The sequence below is a fragment of the Malania oleifera genome, chromosome 6, assembly GCF_029873635.1.
Source record: "Malania oleifera isolate guangnan ecotype guangnan chromosome 6, ASM2987363v1, whole genome shotgun sequence".
Taxonomy (NCBI): Eukaryota; Viridiplantae; Streptophyta; class Magnoliopsida; order Santalales; family Ximeniaceae; genus Malania; species Malania oleifera.
The window spans coordinates 107,401,995-107,423,095 of NC_080422.1; the positions used below are offsets into that span (position 1 = coordinate 107,401,995).

General features: G+C 37.1%; 1 protein-coding gene across 1 annotated transcript; it reads left to right on the plus strand.

Moving 5' to 3' along the window:
* Positions 1–1,094: 1,094 nt before the first annotated feature.
* LOC131157873 (protein OS-9 homolog) lies at positions 1,095–20,958 on the plus strand. The gene is made up of 8 exons (XM_058112303.1): positions 1,095–1,389; positions 15,350–15,426; positions 18,190–18,393; positions 18,617–18,688; positions 19,207–19,322; positions 19,715–19,781; positions 19,858–19,964; positions 20,492–20,958. Exons 1-8 carry the CDS (start codon positions 1,290–1,292, stop codon positions 20,658–20,660), a joined length of 912 nt encoding a protein of 303 aa, XP_057968286.1. The 5' UTR covers positions 1,095–1,289; the 3' UTR covers positions 20,661–20,958.
* Positions 20,959–21,101: the final 143 nt, after the last annotated feature.

A 21,101-nucleotide genomic window follows, 5' to 3' on the forward strand; every position in this document is an offset into this window, starting at 1 on the left:
GGTTTTAGATTTGGATTTGGATAATTTTTAATATAATTTTATATTGCATCTTATTCAAACCTAATATAACTTTAAATCCAAGGTCTATCCAAACATAAGGTAAGAACCTCTTGCATCTCATAATATAAAAGGTTCCAAAAAAATCAAACGATTCTTAAGCATGTCAACAGGTCAACTTGGTAAAGGCTCACGAGTTCATTTATTTGTATAATAAAGAATCTTGAGCAAGTATATTAAAGCATGGTTTGAGCTCAACTCAAGCTTGAGTTTGATTAAAATTTTACTAAATAAGTTTCAGCATGACAAAATTTGGCTTGTTTACAACCTTAGATCCATCGTTCTATGTATTTGTGTGGCTATTATTTATGTGCAAGACATGTAGCATATAAATTTCACTTCTTTTAATATAATGCTGATTATGAGCGAGACCCATTGTTTTGCCTTTCACATCGAAAAAATAGATAAAGAAACAATAATGAATGACTTATTAAATTAGACAGTTTAACCACATCAAATTTTAAATGGCCAATCACATTTTGAATTTTGAAGGAATTTGAATATAACTAAGTCACTTAATTTAAATTTTTTAAAAATTACTCAAAATTATTTAAAATTTAAAGATGTAAATTGTGACATTGTTGAAAAGATTAACCTAATATGTTTTTTTTTTATTTACATAGGAACTCCAACCACCAACGAGCCATTTGGACCCCCTGATACGACACCAAACCTACGGATCAACGTCCTCTGTCCCCAAGTCTCACTGATTAGGGTAAAGTCAGGATATGGACATGGTTTCTGTGCAGCAGTTGGACGTTCAGCCAATTCAACTCTCGAGACACATTTCCATTATCATCCATGGTTCCCGCTGACTCATAAAGCGAATTCTCACCATCCACGGTCCCCATTTGCTCACAGAATAAACTCTCACCATCCACAGGTACCACTGGCTCCATGAGTCTATCTATCTGAAATTGATCCCACGATACTCATTCTTATTTGCTAATGTCTTTCCATCATGCCATGCCGTGGGGGCGATTAACCTAATATTTTTTCCTATAAATTTGTGGTCCAAAGTTATAATTGGCAATCTGACTCTCCCTTGCAAGTTTTTTTATAAAATTTTTTTAAGCAACTGCATCATCAAAGCCAGTAGCCAACTGCCACGTTTCAAAAGAGAACAAAGGGGCACGTGGCGAGCATTGATTCGTCGGATCAGAGCAAAGGCAGAAGTCTTCTTCAATGTTCTCTTTGGTTCTTTTAGGGTTTCAGTCCATAGAAACACAAAGATGGAATTACTGTGGTGGACTCTCCATCCACTACTATTATTCTCACTTCATCTGTTCATCGGGCACGGCTTAGCCGATCAGATCTTCCCCACTCATGGAGGTAAAAACCAAAATTTCGAACACATCGTCTTTATTTAACATTTCCTATTTGATCGTGAATTGATGTTTTTGATTATGCTTTAACCAGTTTTTGATTTTTGCATCTCAATTTCATGCGTCTCTTTTTTAATTGTGTTTATCTGGTGTATGCGATAACTAGTTTTGGATTATCATTGGCTATTTTCAATCCTCCCTTTGTTGCATGCGACGGGAAATGATTAGTCTTTTAATCTATAAATTTTGGTCTGGACCCCATGTTAAAGGGAATTAGCAGTTCTGTGGGTGTGTAAGCTGGTGGATACTTCTGTGGTGTTTTGGAGGGTAATTTAATGAGTTGTACGTTGGGACATCACTCACCCATTAGCCCTCACTTCCTCTTTTAAGAGCATAAATTGACATGACCAGTGGTTAGAGGGCCTAGTAGACATATCGAGTTCTAGTTCATCATATCTGTTTTGCCTCTTAACCATTTGATATGAATTTTGATGGAAAGGAAAGCCTGACCGTTGCTTGGGCATGAAGATTAATGAACTTCTTTAACTGTTGCAAATTGTAATTGTAACAAGTTAAAGAGGAACTCAGTCATTTTTCAAATTTTCATTGAAAAATAATCAACAATTTGGTTAGGGATTTTGAGCCAATGAAGGGCCCAATATGGCAAGCTAGAGTGCCACCACAAAATAACCTGACCATGAATGTCAATTGTGTCTTATGCGTAGCTTCAGGTCATCAACCTTAGGGCTTTTGCTCTTCTGTTTAGGTTTTATGTTTTATTATGAATCTTGTAGTTTAAAAACCAAGCTTCATTTGGTAAGTGGCACCCACACAGCCCCCTTCTTGAACACTATGAGGCCCACTTGCCTATTGAATTAAGCATTAAGCCTTGTGTCATGGACCCCCAAAATGGAACTCAAGTAAGGGTCGTGTGACACTCGTTGAGAGCTCTCCCTCGACAAGTTAGCCAAATCTCACACGTTCAAGCTTGCAAGCACGAGCACCAGGTGAGTCTCAATACTCAAAAAAAACATGGAACAATATGATATTACACAAGCAATGTATTCACATACAGGGAATAAGACTATAACAATAAGGGATATCACAATCCAAGGCAACAAAACACCATAATGAAAAGGACTACTTGTATTATTCAAATCCAAGAGAATAACCATACAAACGTTAACACATATAATCATATATTCATTCTAAATCTCTGGAGAATACAATTATAGTAGTATCTCTCTCCCCCTTTTCCCCATTACATTGTCACTCCCTAACATCCTCCCCCACTCATTTTATCGACGTCCTCGTCGATGTGTTGTAGAAGGCCTTCTCACTCTGCTTATGTTGAAGCTAATGTCGTTGTCTTCGAATTTTTGAAATTTTCAATCTTCTGTATGGCATGCTGAAGGTTTTCTGCCTTTTTTCAACTATTCTCTTCTTCCCCTAGCCCCATCCACTGAACCAGATATTGTTGTTGTTGACAACCTTCAACATTGACGACTCTGTCTGCAATGATCTTCTAAACATCTTTGTTTACAGGCTGCCTTCTGGAAATTGCTGATCTTCTTATTTTTTGTCAGTGCGGATCTGCTTCATCTGTGTAGAATGACTTTAAATTGCTTACATGAAACACGGGATGGACTGGTCGTTTGTGGCTTTTCATCCACTCTGGTTGTTCAAGCTGACAAGATGCATGTCCCACATTCTCGATCACTCTGATTAGACTTTCGTAACAGCGTAAAAGTCTTTTATCCTTGCCGTGAAGAAATCGAAATGTCTTTGGCGGCACTTTTACAAGAACCAGATCTTTAGTTTCAAATTGTTGTGGTCGTCTCCCTTTGTCAGCCCATTTCTTCATGCGTTTCGATGCTTTTTCTAACTGAGTTCGGGTGACTTCGATATTTTGCAACCAATTCTTTGTGAATTGGTATGCTTTTGGGCAATTTTTTTTGTATGGACCATCCAGAGTGCACGGGAGAGTTGGTTGTTGACCTGTCACAATCTCAAAAGGGTTTTTATTAGTCGCAGAAGATTTCATTGAGTTAAAACAGAATTGTGCCGTGTCCAGTAAAGTAACCCAATTTTTCTAATTTGAGTTAACAAAATGTCGCAAATATTCCTCCAGCATCCCATTAAAACGTTCGGTTTGACCATCTGTCTGTGGGTGGTAGCTGGTGGACAGATTAAGGTTTGAACCCATCAAGCGAAAGAGTTCACCCTAAAATCCCCCAGTGAATTTGACATCCCTATCACTGATTAGGCTTTTTGGAACACCCCAATATTTCACCACATGCTTGAAGAATAGCTGAGTTGTCTTCTCTGCTGAACATGGCTTAGAGACTAGTATGAAAGTTGCATACTTTGAAAACCGGTCAATCACCACCAAAATTGTGTCATACTCCTCTACTTTTGGCAATGAGGAAATGAATTCCAAAGAGACACTCTCCCATGACCTGGCAAGAACTAGCAATGGCTCCAACAAACTTAAGGTCTTTTTTCTTTCTACCTTGTCTTGTTGACAGATCAAGCAAGTTTTGGTATAACTCATCACATCATCTTGCATATTCAGCCAATAGTACCCCTGTGTAATCAATGCATGAGTTCTTCGCCATCCCGGATGACCAGCCCACAATGTATCATGACATTCTTTTAGTAAGGTTTTCCTCAAGTTTTCAGTTTTGGAAACATAGACTCTCCTGCCTTTAGTCATTATCAGTCCATCTTCTACCCAGAATTGTCGTGTCTTCCCTTCTTCTATTAGTTTGCTCAATGTCTGCACCTGCTGATCTGTACTTAAATGTTTCGTGATAAGATTCTTCAAAGGTAACGCCACCCTACTAGTTGATAAATGACTTATGAGTTTCAATGCTGCCAATTCGATTTTTCTGCTTAAAGCATCAGCCACTTCATTTGTCTTCCTTGCTTTGTATTCAAAATCAAAATTAAATTCAACTAGCTTCTCCTGCCAATGGGCTTGTTTTGAAGTTAGTCCTGGTTGTGACAAGAAGTGAGTAACTGCCACATTATCGGTTTTTACCACAAATTTGGACCCCAAGAGATAGTGCCTCCACACTTGAAGACAATGTACCACCGCGAGAAGCTCCTTTTCCTGCGTTGTATAGTTTCGTTCGGCACTCGTTAATTTTCTACTTTCAAAAGCAACTGGATGCCCTTCTTGCAAAAGAACTCCCCCTAATGCAAAGTCTGAAGCGTCTGCTTGTACTTCAAAAGACTTTGTCACATCAGGAAGGATTAGCATAGGATCTGCTACAATCTTTTCTTTTAATCCAACAAATGCTGATTGACACTCTTCTAACCACCCTCATGGTGCCCCCTTTCTCAGTAAATTTGTTAACGATACAACTCTTCTAGAGTACCTCTCTATAAACTTTCGATAGTAGTTGGCTAGGCCCAAGAAGGATCGCAATTCTCTAACGGATGTAGGTACTCGCCATTCATTAATGGTTTGTACTTTAGCTAAATCTATTTGTATCTGGCCCTCTTCAATGATATGCCCCAAGAATTTAATACGCTTTTGAGCGAAAGCACACTTCTCCCCTTTTACATATAACTGATTTTTTTGGAGTTTTTGAAAGACCTTCCGAAGGTGATCTTTATGCTCTTCTAAGGATGCGCTGAAAATCATTATGTCATCAAGGTAAACGACCACAAATTGATCAAGGTAGTCCCAAAAAACTTGATTCATTAAAGAACAAAAGGTAGCCGGTGCATTTGTTAGCCCAAAAGGCATAACAAGGAATTCAAATGCTCCATACCGGGTGACACAAGTGGTCTTAGGTTCATCTCCCTTTACAATGCGCACTTGATGATATCCCGATCTCAAGTCCAGTTTAGTGAAATATTTAGCTGTACTTAACTGGTCAAAAATATCGGCAATCAGTGGAATAGGATACTTGTTGCGAACCGTCACCTTATTAAGAGCTCGATAATCTACACACAAACGCGAACTGCCATCTTGTTTCTTCTGGAATAACACTGGGGCCCCAAAAGGTGCTTTTGATGGGTGGATGAATCCTGCTGCAATTAGGTCATTTAGTTGCCTTCTAAATTCAACTAACTCAGGCGGCGCCATTCGATAAGGGGCACGTGCTGACAATTTTACCCCCGGCAAAAGCTCAATTTCGTGGTCAATCTGTCGTCGAGGTGGTAAAACCCTAAGTAGCTGTTCTGGGATTACCTCTTTGAACTCTTCTAAAACTTCCTTAATTTCAACTGGATATTCTCCTTTCTCTTCATTTTCTGAAACTACTAGTAGAACTACTAAAGAAGGTTCTCCTCTTTTTACACCCTTCTTGAATTGGAGGGCTAAAAGCAACTTTCTCTCATCGAAACTGTTGTAGGCTGTGGGGACTGCACAAGGTGTATCTCCCACTATCACAAGACAATCCGCAGTTGGGATCGGCATTGAGCGTGTCACTTTAAGAAAATCCATCCCAATACCACATCAAAGTCATCGAGGGGTACTACGGTGAAATCAATTGTTCCAAACCACGACCCCATTTGGTAGGCTACTTTAGGTGCCACTCCCACCATGGTTAACTCTTGAAAATTCACTGCTTTTAACTTTCCCACATCCTTATCTACTTGTAATTCTAACCGTTGGGCTTATGAATCAGCAATGAAATTATGGGTGGTCCCTATATCAATCATGGCCTTGATTTTCTTTCCATTCAAAAGTAGATCAACATACATTAAACCCTTTTCTTGAGACTTGTTGATTACTACTTGGCGCTCTAATGCCCCCAAAAATCTCAATGCACCCACCATATTCTGTTGTTCTTCTAGGGTTGCTATCGGGGTTTCAGTTTTCCCTTGAAGGGCCTTTAGAGCATTTAAAGTCTTTTGTTCAAGGCACTCTGCCACTCGATGTGGTCCCATGCAAAGAAAACATGAGATCGGCACTTGACGCTCTCCACCACTTGTTCGCCCGCCCCTCCACTCCCTATTCATGGGCGCTTTTTTATCCTTCCAAGAACTATTTGTCTTCCTGTCCCTACCCCCATTTGTGGGCTTATACATTTTATTGGGCCTGAAATCATTATTGGCGGATGTGGGGAAATTTTTCTTTCCAGAATTTTCTAAAAAATCATCCAACCGTTCAGCAGCAGCGAGGCGGAAAAGAGATCACTAGCACCTTGCCGGCGCAGTTCATTCTTTGGCCATGTCTTCAAACCCCGAAGAAAATGAAATAGTCTATCCGATTCGGTCATGTCTATGATGTCCAACATCAAGGCCTGATATTCTCGTACATAACTCCTTATTGAGCAGGTTTGTTGCAACTCCATTACTTTGCACCGTGCTATGTACTCCACATTTTTCAGGTAGAATTGGGACTTCAACGCCTGTTTCAACCCCTCCCAAGTAATGACACACTTATTGTGTTGAATATCATTCCATTTAGTTCTCCACCACAATTTGGCATCCCCAACCAGGTATACGGTTGTCATATTTAGCCGGTCCACTTCTAGATCCACTCGTGAGCACATGAAGTAGTGCTCTATATCAAAGAAGAAATTATCCTGTTCCTTTGCATCTCTTGTACCCCCCCTCACTCGGATCTGCAATTGGCCTTCGGGCTATCTGTGCCATTGCATTCACTTTCACCGTCATCTCTTGTAAATCCCTTTGAACCTAGTCCACAGCACTTTGGACATTGCCCATCTCCTTCAAATCTTCCTTCAAAGCAGTAATGAACTCCTTAACATCTTCTGCTAGGAAATCAAAATTATCTGTTAGCCCTCGTAAGGAGGCCTCAAGCTCTATTGGCTTTCCCCATTGGGACAAAGGAGATGGCAATATGCCCTCAATATGTTTCAGCCGATAAGACCTCAGGTTTTTTGGAGCCATTGTTAGTTCCTTCTAGGCTATGGAAGAGTGTCTCTTTGGACTTCATTTCCTCATTGCCAAAAGTAGAGGAGTATGACACAATTTTGGTGGTGATTGACTGGTTTTCAAAGTATGCAACTTTCATACCAGTCTCGAAGCCATGTTTAGTGGAGAAGACAACTCAGCTATTCTTCAAGCATGTGGTGAAATATTGGGGTGTTCCAGAAAGCCTAATCAGTGATAGGGATGTCAGATTCACTAGAGGATTTTGGGGTGAACTCTTTTGCTTGATGGGTTCAAACCTTAATCTGTCCACCAGCTACCACCCATAGACAGATGGTCAAACCGAATGTTTTAATGGGATGTTGGAGGAATACTTGCGACATTTTGTTAACTCAAATAAGAAGAATTGGGTTACTTTACTGGACACGACACAATTCTGTTTTAACTCTATGGAATCTTGTGCAACTAATAGAAGCCCTTTTGAGATTGTGACAGGTCAACAACCGACTCTCCCGCACACTTTGGATGATCTATACAAAGGAAATTGCCCGAAAGCATACCAATTCACAAAGAATTGGTTGCAAAACATTGAAATCACCCGAGCTCAGTTAGAAAAAGCATCGAAGTGCATGAAAAAATGGGTTGACAAAGGGAGACGACCACAACAATTTGAAACTGGAGATCTGGTTCTTATAAAAATGTCACTAGAGCCATTTCGATTTTTTCGCGGCAAGGATAAAAGGCTTTTACGCTATTATGAAGGTCCAATCAGAGTTATCGAGGAGGTGGGAAATGCATCTTATTGGTTTGAACAACCAGAGTGGATGAAAAGCCACAGACGACCAGTCCATCCCGTGTTTCATGTAGCAATTTAAAGTCATTCCACACAGATGAAGCAGATCCGCACCAACAAAAGATAAGGAGATCAGCAATTTCCAGAAGGCAGCCTGTAAACAAAGATGTTAAGGAGATCATTGCAGACAGAGTTGTCAATGCTGAAGGTTGTCAACAACAACAATATCTGGTTCAGTGGATGGGGCTGGGGGAAGAAGAGTATAGTTGGGAAAAAGCAGAAAACCTTCAGCATGCCATACAGAAGATTGAAGATTTCAGAAATTCGAAGACAACGACATTAGCTTCAACATCAGTAGAGTGAGAAGACCTTCTACAACACATCGACGAGGACGTCGATAAAATGAGTGGGGTAGGATGTTAGGGAGTGACAATGTAATGGGGAAAAGGGGGAGAGAGATACTACTATAATTGTATTCTTTAGGGATTTAGAATGAATATATGATTATATGTGTTAACGTTTGTATGGTTATTCTCTTGTAAATCCCTCTGAACCTGGTCCACAGCACTTTGGACATTGCACATCTCCTTCAAATCTTCCTTCAAAGCAGTAATGAACTCTTTAACATCTTCTGCAAGGAAATCAAAATTATCCGTTAGCTCCTGTAAGGAGGCCTCAAGCTCTATTGGCTCTCCCCGTTGGGACGAAAGAGATGGCAATATGCCCTCAATATGTTCTAGCCTACTCTCAAAGGCTTCCAACTGCTCGATACTCCTCTGGAAGGCCTCAAGCTCTCTTGGCCTTTTCTCTAGGGATTTCACACGTGGAATGAATTTTTCAAGTTCCTCAAGTCTCTCTACAAATTTTGATACCCCATAGAGATTTTCTCTAGGGTTTTCTTTAGTGGCCTCAAACTCTGTTGGCATGCCTTTCTCCTTTATCAATGTTGCCACCAACCCTTGGAGTTCACAGCATGTTGTCTCCAAGGTTACAAGTTTTGTCTCAAGCGCCTCAATGCGCTCCACTTTTCTCGACTTGTTTCTCATATTACCACTCATAGTGCTCGCACACACTGTGCTCTGATACCAACCGTCACAGACCCCCAAAATGGGACTCAAGTAAGGGCCGTGTGGCACTCGTTGAGAGCTCTCCCTCGACAAGTCAGCCAAATCTCACACGTTCAAGCCTGCAAGCACGAGCACCAGGTGAGTCTCAATACTCAAGAAAAACAAGGAACAATATGATATCACATAAGCAATGTATTCACATACACGGAATAAGGCTATAACAATCAGGGATATCACAATTCAAGGCAACAAAACATCATAATGAAAAAGACTACTTGTATTATTCAAATCCAAGAGAATAACCATACAAACGTTAACACATATAATATATATATTCATTCTAAATCCCTGGAGAATACACTTATAGCAATATCTCTCTCTCCCTTTTCCCCATTACATTGTCACTCCCTAACACCTTGCCTTGAATGCAATAGTTGCTGAAATGGTTAATGGTGAAAACTGAGCATGGCCAAGGAGGCAAACAGCTAGCTCCACTCCAAATACTATCCAAGAGGATCTTATAAGCTGGGATTCTCACCCCTTCAGGAAAGTTCTACTTCTCTACAGTCTGGAATTCAATTGGAGAAAATCCCCTCCGGTCAGTTGGGCAAAATGCATTTGATAATTGATACAATGCCCAAGCATAATCTCCTCGAACACTCTTTATTGTTTGGCTAGCAATTAGAGCCAAACTTGCTACAATTGGGAAACTGGTAGCATGAGAAAAAAAAAAGGACATCTGTTCTCCAATGTAAACTCTGTGGGACTGAACCAGAAACCCGAAGCCATTTATTCTTTTGCTGCTCAGTCACAGAACAGAAAGCATGGAGTTTGCTCTGCAGTCAAAATCCCTAGACAACTCAAATATTGGGATCTTACTGTCAAATTTCTAGCTATCTTTGGAGATTCTCCAACTGAAGAACTCTACAAGCTGGCCTGAAACTCTGCAATCTACCACACCTGGCGAGCTAGGAATTGTCTTCTCTATGAGAAATCAAATTTCAGCATTGACTCCATCATTCAAAAAGGAATATTGAATGTGAGAAGTGTTTGCATGGAAAGTAGGAACAACTGATTTGGTACTGAAATTGCTAAAAAGTCTCAAACTTGAAATGTAAATTTTTTTCTTCTGCTTGTTTCTATTTTGTAAAACCTGTATGGAGTCTTCCCTTTGGCAATAAAATATGCTTCTAGCCTTCTCCAAAAAATGAGTTTGGTGATATGGATACATGCTTTAAGAAGAGGCAAGAATATAGAGTGTCATTCAAGAGTGGAAAAATAAAAGCCAAATAGATTTCTCTTAACTAGTAGTGTAGATTGTTTGTCATGTAAGTATTGTAAAGCAGCTAAAAGCTTAGCTACACAACATAAGAGTATTAGTCTTAGATATATGAACTAAAAAAGATGGAAGAGAGGGGGTAAAGTGATCAATCTAAGAAAACTATGTGGTGGAACCAAAAGGGGAAAAATATAATAAAATTTAAAGTCAAATGATAAAAGATAGTGACTAAACAATAGGAGATAAAGTAGACACAAACACTCGTCAGAGTAGCATACATAGTTCTACTAAAGTGACAGGAAAAAATAGGTTTAAATGAATCTGAGAGGATTCTTGACTGGTAAAGAGAGTTGGTGGTAGGATCAATACGTCCGAAATGCCATTAATATAAAAAGAAATGGTTTCAGACATGGACAAAGTGTAGAAACATGGAAAATTTTGAAAAATATAAAGAGGCAAGAACATGCAAAAAAGGTTGCTGGTGAAACTAAACATGGAGCATAAAATAATATAAATATTAGACTAGTTATATGAAGGAGGGGGAAAAAGACATTTAAACTTGCTACAGTTAGACAAAGGAAGAGCACGAACTTCAGGAAATATCAAAAGTATTAAAAAAAAAAAAATGAAGATGGTAGTGTTTTAGTTAAAGATAAAGATATGAAAGAAAGATGTCAGGCTTATTTTGATAATTTATTTAACGAACACCAAGTAGAAGACCTAAACTTAGAATTGACAAATGATGAAAAGGCTATAAATTTGATATATATCCACAAAATTATGGTCAAAGAAGTTAATTTTTTTAATAAATAAGATGAAAAATGGTCATATTAATGGACTGGATGATATCCCAATTGAAGTTTGGAAATGCCTAGGTAATACATAATTGTTAGTTAACTAATTTATTTAATACAGGTATAAAAACGGAGAGAATGCATAAGGGATGGAAGCTAAAGTTGGGGTTAATATTACTCATGCGAGTCCTTGGGAGTTCATGTCTTAGATTTATGTTTATTTTTTTCCAAAAGTCCAAATAATGGGGAGTGAATTTGTTTTTGGGAGGATCTTTGGGTTGGGGAGATGCCTCTGGCTATTTCTTTCCTTTTCTTTATCGAGTCTCTATTCTTCATGGTATTCCAATTTCTGATTTTTTTTAGTTTTATAAGGGAATAGCCTCTCTTGGAATTTCTATTTTGGGGGAAATCTGACTCACATAGAGATTAATGAGTTAGCTCTATTAACCGTTTGTTTGATTCCTTTCATGCTCATTTGGGGAGTGATAAAAGATATTGGAGTTCAAATCCTTTTGGGGGGATTCTCTTGTAAATCTTTTTTTTCTCCTACTTGACTAGTGACCCTATTGTGGATCCTATTGATTTATATTCTTCGATCTAGAAAGCTAAAGCTCCTTAAAAAAATAAAAGCTTTTATTTGGATTGTGTTTCTTGAAACAATTCATACTAATGATTTGCTTCAGAAGAGGAAACCTAGGAAGGCCCTGTCTTTAGATATTTGTGTCCTTTGTTTGATGAGTGATGAAACTTGTTCGCATCTGTTTCTTCATTGCCCTTTTACTTGGGTTGTCTAGAATAAATTTTTTGGTATTTTTGGTGAAGATTGAGTTTGACCTTCCACTTTAAAGGCTTTTTGTATGATCACATTCCGGGGTTTTTGTAAAGGGAAGGATAGGAAAGCCTTGTGGTGATGGTTATTATTTTGTGTCTGGTTGGAGAGGAACTCTGGACTTTTAAAAGGGATGGCTATTGCTAATAATTTGTTTTGGAATAGAGTGGTATATCTTGTGTCACTGAGGGTGTTGGCTAACAGATTTTTTCATCATGTTTCTTTGCAAGACCTGCAGCAGGACTGGTTGGCTCTACTTCATTGAGCTGGCTTTCAGTTTATGATGAATTTTTCATGCAATGTATTGTTATTGATGTATCTGTTCTATTTTCCATTTTTTTCTTTTCTCTTTCTTTTTTCTGTTGTACATTCTTCTCTCTTCTAATAAATTCTCTTTCTATAAATAAATATAAAGAATGCTAGATGAGTGCAAAAAAGCACTTTAATACTTATGCAAAAATGAAGGAGATTTTTAAAATTATAGTAATTATAGAGGAATTGAACTAATTTCATACAATGAGACTTTGAGAAACGGCAGTTGAACAAAGACTAAGACTAGAAATGAGGTTTCAGAAAACTAGCCATGCCTGAGAGATCAACTTCCAAAGCTATATATATATATATTAAGAAATTAATGGAAAAAGTTTGAAAAAAAAGAAGAGGGATTTGCATGTGATTTTTATGGACCTAGGGAAAGCCCATGATGCGATACCTAGGGAAGTTCATGTTGGGTTCTAGAAGAAAAGGATTATGTAGCAGGTATAGAGCTGTCATTAGGGATATGTATAATACAGTAATGACTAGTGTTAGTATTATAGGTGGAGAGTCCTTGGGAATTTTCAATTGCAATAGGTACATTAGTGGTCTACTTTGAGTTCTTATCTCTTTTTATTTGTGATTGATGAACTTATTAGGGATATCCAAAATGAGGTTCTGTGTATGTTGTTTGCAAATGATATTGTCTTGATTGATGAAACTAGAGGAGGAGTAGAATCTAAGTTAGAATTATGGAGGAAAGCTTTAGAATCTTGATGTTTAAAGGTAAATTAGAAATACGAAAAAATATATATAATATATGAAATGTAAATTTAGTGATTTTAGGAGGAGAGAAAATATTAAACTAGATGGTTAAGAAATTATTAACACTGGTAGATTGCGATACCTTGGTTTAGTCGTTTCCTTCCTCTTTTTAAAGCAGGCAATGGGGATAAAATTCAACTACGGGAGGACATTTGAGTTGGTGAGTCTTCTTTGGAGTTGTTGGTGCTGCATCTGTTTAGACTTTCCACTGTTCACAATGCACCAAATCAGCTTTTTATTCTTTTGAGAGGGGCACTCTTTCTTGGGATTTTCTTTTCTTTAGAAGTCTCAATGTTAAGAGAGGTTGGTGAGTTAGCATTTTTACAGGGTATGCTTGATTCTTTCATGCTAAATTCACAGGGGAATACAACGCTTTGGATTGGGGATGCTTTAGGGTCTTTCTTTTCAAAGTCTTTTTTTCCAATCTCATAAAATCCACAAATCCCAGCACTTCCCTCTTACACAAAGCTGTTTGGAAAGCTGAGATTCCTTTCAAAATCCAAGCCTTCATTTGGACTTTAATTCTTTACAAGATCAACACAAATGATATCATACAAAACTACAAATAAGGAGGCCTTACAAAGCCTTTCGTTTAGACATTTGTATACTGTGCAAGGAGTTGAATGAGACTATTAGTCATTTGTTCATTCATTGAAAGGTAGCAAGATTGGAATAATATGTTTTCATATTCTGGTGAAGTTTGGGTGGCTGCAACTACAATTCAAGATTTTTTGAAGGTGAAGGTTTGGGATTTTGGGAAGAAGGAGAGAGAGGATATTTTGGGACTCTACTGTTTTTACAATCTCTTGGTCGCTTTGGCTGGAAAGGAATGGTAGAGTTTTTAGAGGTCAAAAGGCTTCTTCAAGATTGCTTTGGGATAAATTTATTTTTCTTGCTTCTTTTAGGGCTCATTCTTTTGGGGTTTTGGGTGGTATTTTGCTGTGCAATATTCAAATGGATTGGAAGGCAGCCTTGATGTAATTTTTAAAATTTTCCTTTTATTTTTTTCTTTTGCACTTTTTTTCTTGGGTAATTTTTTGTCTTCATTTCATTGTAATTATGTTTTTCTTTTTAATAACTTGTTTTATGATCTATAAAATAATAAAATGTAAAAGTGTTTTGGGCGACCATAGAATACCTTTAAATTAAAAAGGATGTTCTATTGTAAGACTAGCTATGTTATATGGATCAAAATATTGGCAACTAAGAAACAACATATCTGAAAAGCAAAAAATGCTAAAATGAGAATGCCGAGGTGGATGAGTGGTCTACTACTCTAAAGGATAAATTAAGGAATAAACATATTTGTGGTAAGTTAGTGTAGTACCTCTAAAAGATAAGGGAAGGGTGGTTAAGATGGTTTGGGCACTTTCAAATTGCAAAGTAGACCAAAGAGCAGATTAGTGAGGACAAGTGAGCTAGTTACTGTTAGTGGCATTAGGAGGGAGAAGGGTGGAGATATTGAGTAGTAAGTATTTGACAGCCCTCCATTTTTCAGAGGATATTCTAGATCCTGTGGGACTTAAGGCTTGGTAGTTGTTGTTGACCTATTTACCTAATGTTGTTCCATCCAAATACATTCTTTTATTCGGAATACTTTGATCTCCTTCAAAGTTTAGGTTTTTACGTGGACTGTTCTAGAACGAATCAGTACTGATTATATTTTATAAAGAAGGCCAAATAAAGTTTTATCTCAAGTGTGTGTGCACTCTGCTATTGGAACAAGGAGACATTCTCACTTGTTCTTGCATTATCCCTTTTCTGGTGACATCTTTAATAAATCATTTGGTTTCAGGGAGCATTGGATCTGGCCTCCCTCTGCACACAATATGTGCTCTTTCTTTTGGGGATTTTGGAGAAGGGTAGATCAGAAATTTTTTGTGGAGAAGTGCTATTTTTGCAATGATTTGGTGCACTTGGATGGAGCATAATGCTAGAATCTTCAAGGGTTCTGTCATCCGGTGTAGATTGGTGTTCTTCGTGCGAGGCACCGCTCTGGGTCTGATATTCAACTAACAGTTTCTTTAATGGAATGTTTCTGACTGACCTGAGGGACTGGAGTCCTGTTTTCATTAGTTTTCTTGTTCTTGTTTTTGGTCTTTCAATATGGCATATTTTTTTTAGTGGGGGATGCATCGTCCTCCCATTTGTATCTTTACTCTTTTCTTGCTTAATATAATTCTTTGTTTATCTAAAAAAAAAATTGGATGTTGTAGCACTATTTTTATTTGGCCACTGTCCTAAGTTCTGACTAACTTCTCATAAGCAGGTGGGACATTTGGTCGCAGCTCTCGTGAGCCGAAATACAAGATTGAATTCCATCCTGAAGACGCCCCTTTTCATCCTGTAAGCTAGCTTCGAAACTTTTAAAATGGTTGGAACTAATATCATGTTGTTGCACCCTGCTGACAAGAGTAGAAACATTCTTTGATATGGATGAATGGTTTGCACTAATTTTGGCGGTTTCTTAAGAAGTTTGTTTCATGATACTTATGGATTTGTGGTCTGCCTTTTGGAGTTTCCATTTCTCTAGCTGAGACTCAGAAGCAGTATTACCATAAAGAACTATAATGAGTTTAACACACATAATTATCACATAAAAGCTCCCAAGGCATAAAGTTAAATACAAAGCTCCTGGAGTTGGAGACTGTTCTTTATTTTAGCACATAGGTTTGGAAGAGATACTCTCTACCAATCAGAGCTGACATAGCATGTTCCAAATGAGGAATTGAAATAAGCACTACCCATATTGGTAGCCCCCCACTTCTTTTTTCCTTTTTTTTTTGTGAGTACTAATTTGTCTGTATGAAGCATTAAACATTAGTTCTCTTTCTCTGCAAAGTGTGAATTTTGTGTCAGTGCTTGATAAAGTTTATAAAGTCTATAAAATATTAGAAAGTGGTCGAAGAATAGTGGCGCAATATTTCTTTCTGCAAGATATGGGGTGTGGTCGGTGTCTAGAGAGATGAGCATATTCGCATCATTAAGCACTACATTATGATTGGTTCTCATAATGGAATTGAAATGGAAGAGGAATTGAGTTAGGAACAGAATCAAGTTAGGATTGTAGTCACTGTTGGAATGCAATTAATGCCTTTTGGTTATTCATTCAGAATGATTGCCAGAATTGCAATTTTGATTCCTTTTCTACATTTGATTTGATTTTTTATTTTTTCAATGGTGGCAGCAATGGATTGAAAACAAACCATTTTTCAAAAATGTCACTAATTAGAATTATCTAACTTTTTAATAATAATAATAATAATATATTATTGCTGTTGTGGTGGTGGTGACAACGGGGGCAAGGCTGACAGAGTCAAGAATGGAATTAACATTCTGACCGGAATGCACTTCTGCCCTCATTTAGGCTAAGCAACTTCAGAATGAGAATCTGAATTTTGTTCTCATTCGAGCCCAAATTCCGGGAATCAAACATAGTGTTAGTATTATTGGGGAAGGCAGTGGGGGCCTTAATATATGCAGTTTCGGCCAACAACAACGACGACAAACCAAGCCCTAAGTCCCACTAGGTGGAGTTGGCTACATAAATCCTTTTCCGTCAATTTGCCCAATGGAGGGCAGTTTCCTATGATAATTTAAGGGCTATTAAATCTATTAAGGTTTAATTTACAATGTTGCCCCATAAACTAATAGCTTAAGACTTTAGGTAAAATGGTAATCAAACAAAATCGTTACTTACTATCTTAATCAAATTAATTTAGGACTACCACTACCCTTTTTGCCACTAGCAGTTACTAGCTCACTCCTCCTCATCGGTGCACCGTTTGGCTGAAATTGCAAATGTCCAAACCATGTGAGTCGCCCCTTTTATCTTATCTTCTATAGGGCTTTGCATAATTTACCACAAATATGTTTATTTCTTAATTTTTTTGGATCAAAGATTTTGTTTGGTGAAAAGAAACGAAAAGAAAATAAGAAGGAAACTCATTTTCCACTATATTTTCTATCTATATCAAATACTATTCAAAATGAAAAATTGTTCTAATATGATTAAAAAATAAAAATAAAAACAATCAAATGTTAATGATGTGTGAAATTTATACTTTTGTTCATTGATTTGGTATATTTTTATTTCCTTTTTCAATTTCTTTGATAACCAAACATAAAAAAAGTGAATTCTTTCGTATTTACCTTTCTCTAACATTTGCCAAGTTCCCAATGGGGCGTTAATGTTATGCTGCTCATCCACCTTAGAATTCTCATTTTGGCAACTTTTCCTTTTTATATATGTTGTTTCTTAGTTGCCCAATATTTTGATCCATATATCATGGCTGGTCTTATAGCCGTCCTACATAACTTTCCTTTTAACTTTAAAGATATTCTATGATCACACAACACACCTGAAACAGTTCTCCATTTTGCTCATTTTGTTTTTACTCTATATTTAACATCGTCTTTGATTTCTCCTTTTGGCTTGCATAATAGATTCAAGGTATTGAAATCTAACAGTATTATTAATTTTTTGACCATCATGTTTGATCTTTTCACCATTAATCTTGCTACCATGACTGAAGTTACATTTCATATATTCTATCTTATTTCTACTCATCCTAAAACCTCTAGATTCTAAAGTTTCTTTTCATAATCTAACTTAAATTGTACTCCATCCCTAGCTTCATCAATCAAGACAATATCATTTGCAAACAGCATAAACCTCATTTTGGATACTCCTAGTAAGTTCATCCATCACTATTGCAAAATGATAAGGGCTCAAAGCAAATCCTTGATATAAACTTATTATGATTGGAAATTTCCTAAAATCTCCATATAGTCCTAACACTAGTCACTGTTCTATCGTACATGTCCTTAATGATATTGTATACCTACTACATACTCCCTAGCATTTTCTTTTCAGCTCAAGCAAACACTTAAGCTGCTAGTTAATCACAAACCAGGAAGCCCACGTTGGAGCCTTGTTTCCACAACTTTCTATTCATTTTGATGCGCTGCTGTAAACAATGACTCATCTTTGCTTTTGCTTTTGCTTTTCCTTCCTGTCTGTTATGTGTCTGGCTCATTTTCCATTTGTTGACTGCAGAAAGCAAAGTAACTATTATGACCTAAAAAATAGGTGAAATTCATTTTCAGGATGATGGCCAGGAGTCGGTGGTCATGCCAAATAAAAATGGACAGAATTTCTTATGTTTTTTACCTAAAATAGAGAGAGCCAAGACAGGGAAACCAGTCTCTCAAATGAATACGAGTAGCATGATTATGGAAACTCAGAAACGGGTTAAACTTAAGACACCAGATGAGCTGCTTGAAGTACTAAAAGATCGATGCTTTGTCAGAGTAAGGATCTTTGCCAAAACTGTCTTCGTTATGCCATTGCTTTGGATAATACTTTATGCTTTCTGGGATTTTCTGAAAATAAATAGATCCCTGTTTCCACTGGATTCTTTGGTGGCTGAAAAACTGTGCTTGATTTTTCTTTCCCTATTTATCAGAACTGCTCTATAAACATTTTGCTTTTTCCATTAAGTACTGCACTTACATTACCAATTCTTTTTTGCAGCAAGAGGGTTGGTGGTCATATGAATTCTGCTATCAGCAGAAGCTTCGGCAATTTCATTTGGAGGACGATAAGGTAGCCTCTGTGATAGAATACAGTAATATTTCTAACATCTTATGGTGTTCTGCTTCTTAGTCTTTTCAAGTAGTTTCTTTGACAGAATTGTTATTTTAGTTTTTTAAATTACTTTGGAGAATATCTTAACCCCAGTGTTGTAACTTCTCTTTCTCTCTCTCTTCAATAAATTCTTTTTATTAAAAAAAAAAAAAAGGAAAGAAATAATGACGAAATCATCCTGCTATTGAAAATTAACTTTTTCATACAAGTGTTTTTTGTATTATGTTATTCCCTTAGCGTTTTTATAATTTTATTTGTGTTATTTAATATATTTTCCTCCATTCTATGTAATTTTTTCTCTTTTCTGTTAATGAAGTTTCTATTCAATCAATATATCATGATTTTTTATTTGTTGTTCTTATGGTTGTTGTCACTGGCACTTTGAAACTGTTTCCCACTTCTCGACTCGTGGAATATTAACAGCAGATGGTTAAATGACCTACGGAATAGAAAAATATGCAATTGCTTTGTTACAGGTTGTCCAGGAGTTCATCTTGGGTTTGTATGATGATGAGGCCACAGCTGCTGTCAACCAGAACCTGTCTGGCATTTCTACATTAAAAGATCCTCACTCAAAAGATGCATCACAGAGGTATGATTTCCTTATTACCAGCATAGAGACGGATGAATGTGAGAAAATACTTGGTTTTAAGGGCCCATTTGGATCAAGGATTTTGTTTGGGGAAAGGAAAGGAAAATAAGAAGAAAATTGATTTTCCATTGTATTTTCTCTTTATATTAAATATTATTAAACATAAAAAAATTGTTCTAATATAGTTAGAAATTTTAAAAAATCAAATGTTAATAATGTGTAAAATTAAAATTTTGCTCTTTGATTTGGTATATTTTTATTTTCTTTCTCCCTTTGATAACCAAATGTGAGAAAATGGAATCCTTGGTATTTTCCTTTAAATTTTCTAAGTTTCAAACAGGCTGTAAAAGAAACTAGGGAAAAGAATAGTTTCACATTGCATTGTTATGCAGGTATCATGCTCATCAGTATACTAATGGAACTATGTGTGATCTTACGAACCAGCCTCGAGAAACTGAGGTATGAAGTAAAGGAAGTCTTAAAGTAGCTTGCCTTTCCCTTTTCTTACAAGTCCCCTCTCTCTGTTTTCTTGCAGGTGAGATTCGTGTGCTCAGAGCCCAGAGCTATGATTAGCTCCATTACGGAGCTATCCACTTGCAAGTATGCACTAACAATTCAATGCCCTATGCTTTGCAAGCACCCGTAAGTCTCTCTCTCTCTCTCTCTCTCACACACACACACACACACACATTTTTAGAGGTGAAAAAGGACCTGCTATTTGTCAATAGAACGAAGTTCTGTTATTGCTTGACAGCAGAACAAGACACTCTTGTTTCATTTCTCTCTCTATTAACTCGACATGCCATGCTGGAAGATTGGTAATAAATTAACTTTATTATTATTCTTCAGGGTGCAGTAGGTGTCTTTATCCCCGTTTTGAGATCTTTTTAATTATTTAGTCCTTCAATAATGGCAGCATATCGATATTGTAACACATTGATTGTACATTTCCTTACATTGTTGAAGTGTTCCACCAATAATCAAACCCTGACACGAAATTGTCTCCATTTTAGGCTGAAGGGAATTGGCTTCTCTTTGAAAGGAGTTTTCTTTGAAATGTGCTTGGCTCTTCATAAGCCAATTTTGAAGCCCCAAATACATGTGCCCAAACATTATTCTGTCTCCTTTATTGTGCGATGCCCTCTGATGGCTGGTTTTGATGCTTGCAGATTGTTCCAAGAAGAGAGACCAGTGTGGCATACCATTCATTGCAACGTGCTGCCTAAGGATTACAAAGAAATGAAAGTAGAGGAAGACGAAGTCAAAGAGACACAGATTACCATGGTTACAGATAATGGATATTCATCCACGTATGAATCAGAAGAGTATGCAACATAATATACAAAAATTGGAGTCTTATTGCGGATAGGAGCTTTGTCAACAGCAATTTAACAATAGCATAGTCTTGTGTCTGTTCTTTCCTTTCAACAAATTGATGTACTAGTCGAGATCACTTTTTTATTTTCGTTAGCTAGGTGTAATAGAAAGTCTACCACAGATTGGTCTGTTAGACTTTATCCTGAAAGTTACTTGTCCTTGTATTTTTTTTTTTTTTTTTGACTGATGCGAATCTGTATTATCAAAAATTTTACACTGAAACTGGTACAGAATATAAAAATAATTTTGCTACCAAAAAGCTTCCTAGCACCATCATGTATGATTGGAAAGGCTCAATTCTTCCTATACTCTCAAATAAGGATGGGAATAAGACTCTTTTAACTGCGGTATTAGGGTAAACAGTCAATCAGCACTAAAGCAACGTAAAATGGCCCATGAACA

Bases quoted from the DNA above. Each gene is read 5' to 3' on its own strand.
- LOC131157873 (XM_058112303.1), top strand. From the start codon at position 1,290: ATGGAATTACTGTGGTGGACTCTCCATCCACTACTATTATTCTCACTT. The intron at 15,427-18,189 runs GTAAGCTAGCTT...ATTCATTTTCAG, and splicing joins AAGACGCCCCTTTTCATCCT to GATGATGGCCAGGAGTCGGT. The intron at 19,323-19,714 runs GTATGATTTCCT...ATTGTTATGCAG, and splicing joins TCAAAAGATGCATCACAGAG to GTATCATGCTCATCAGTATA.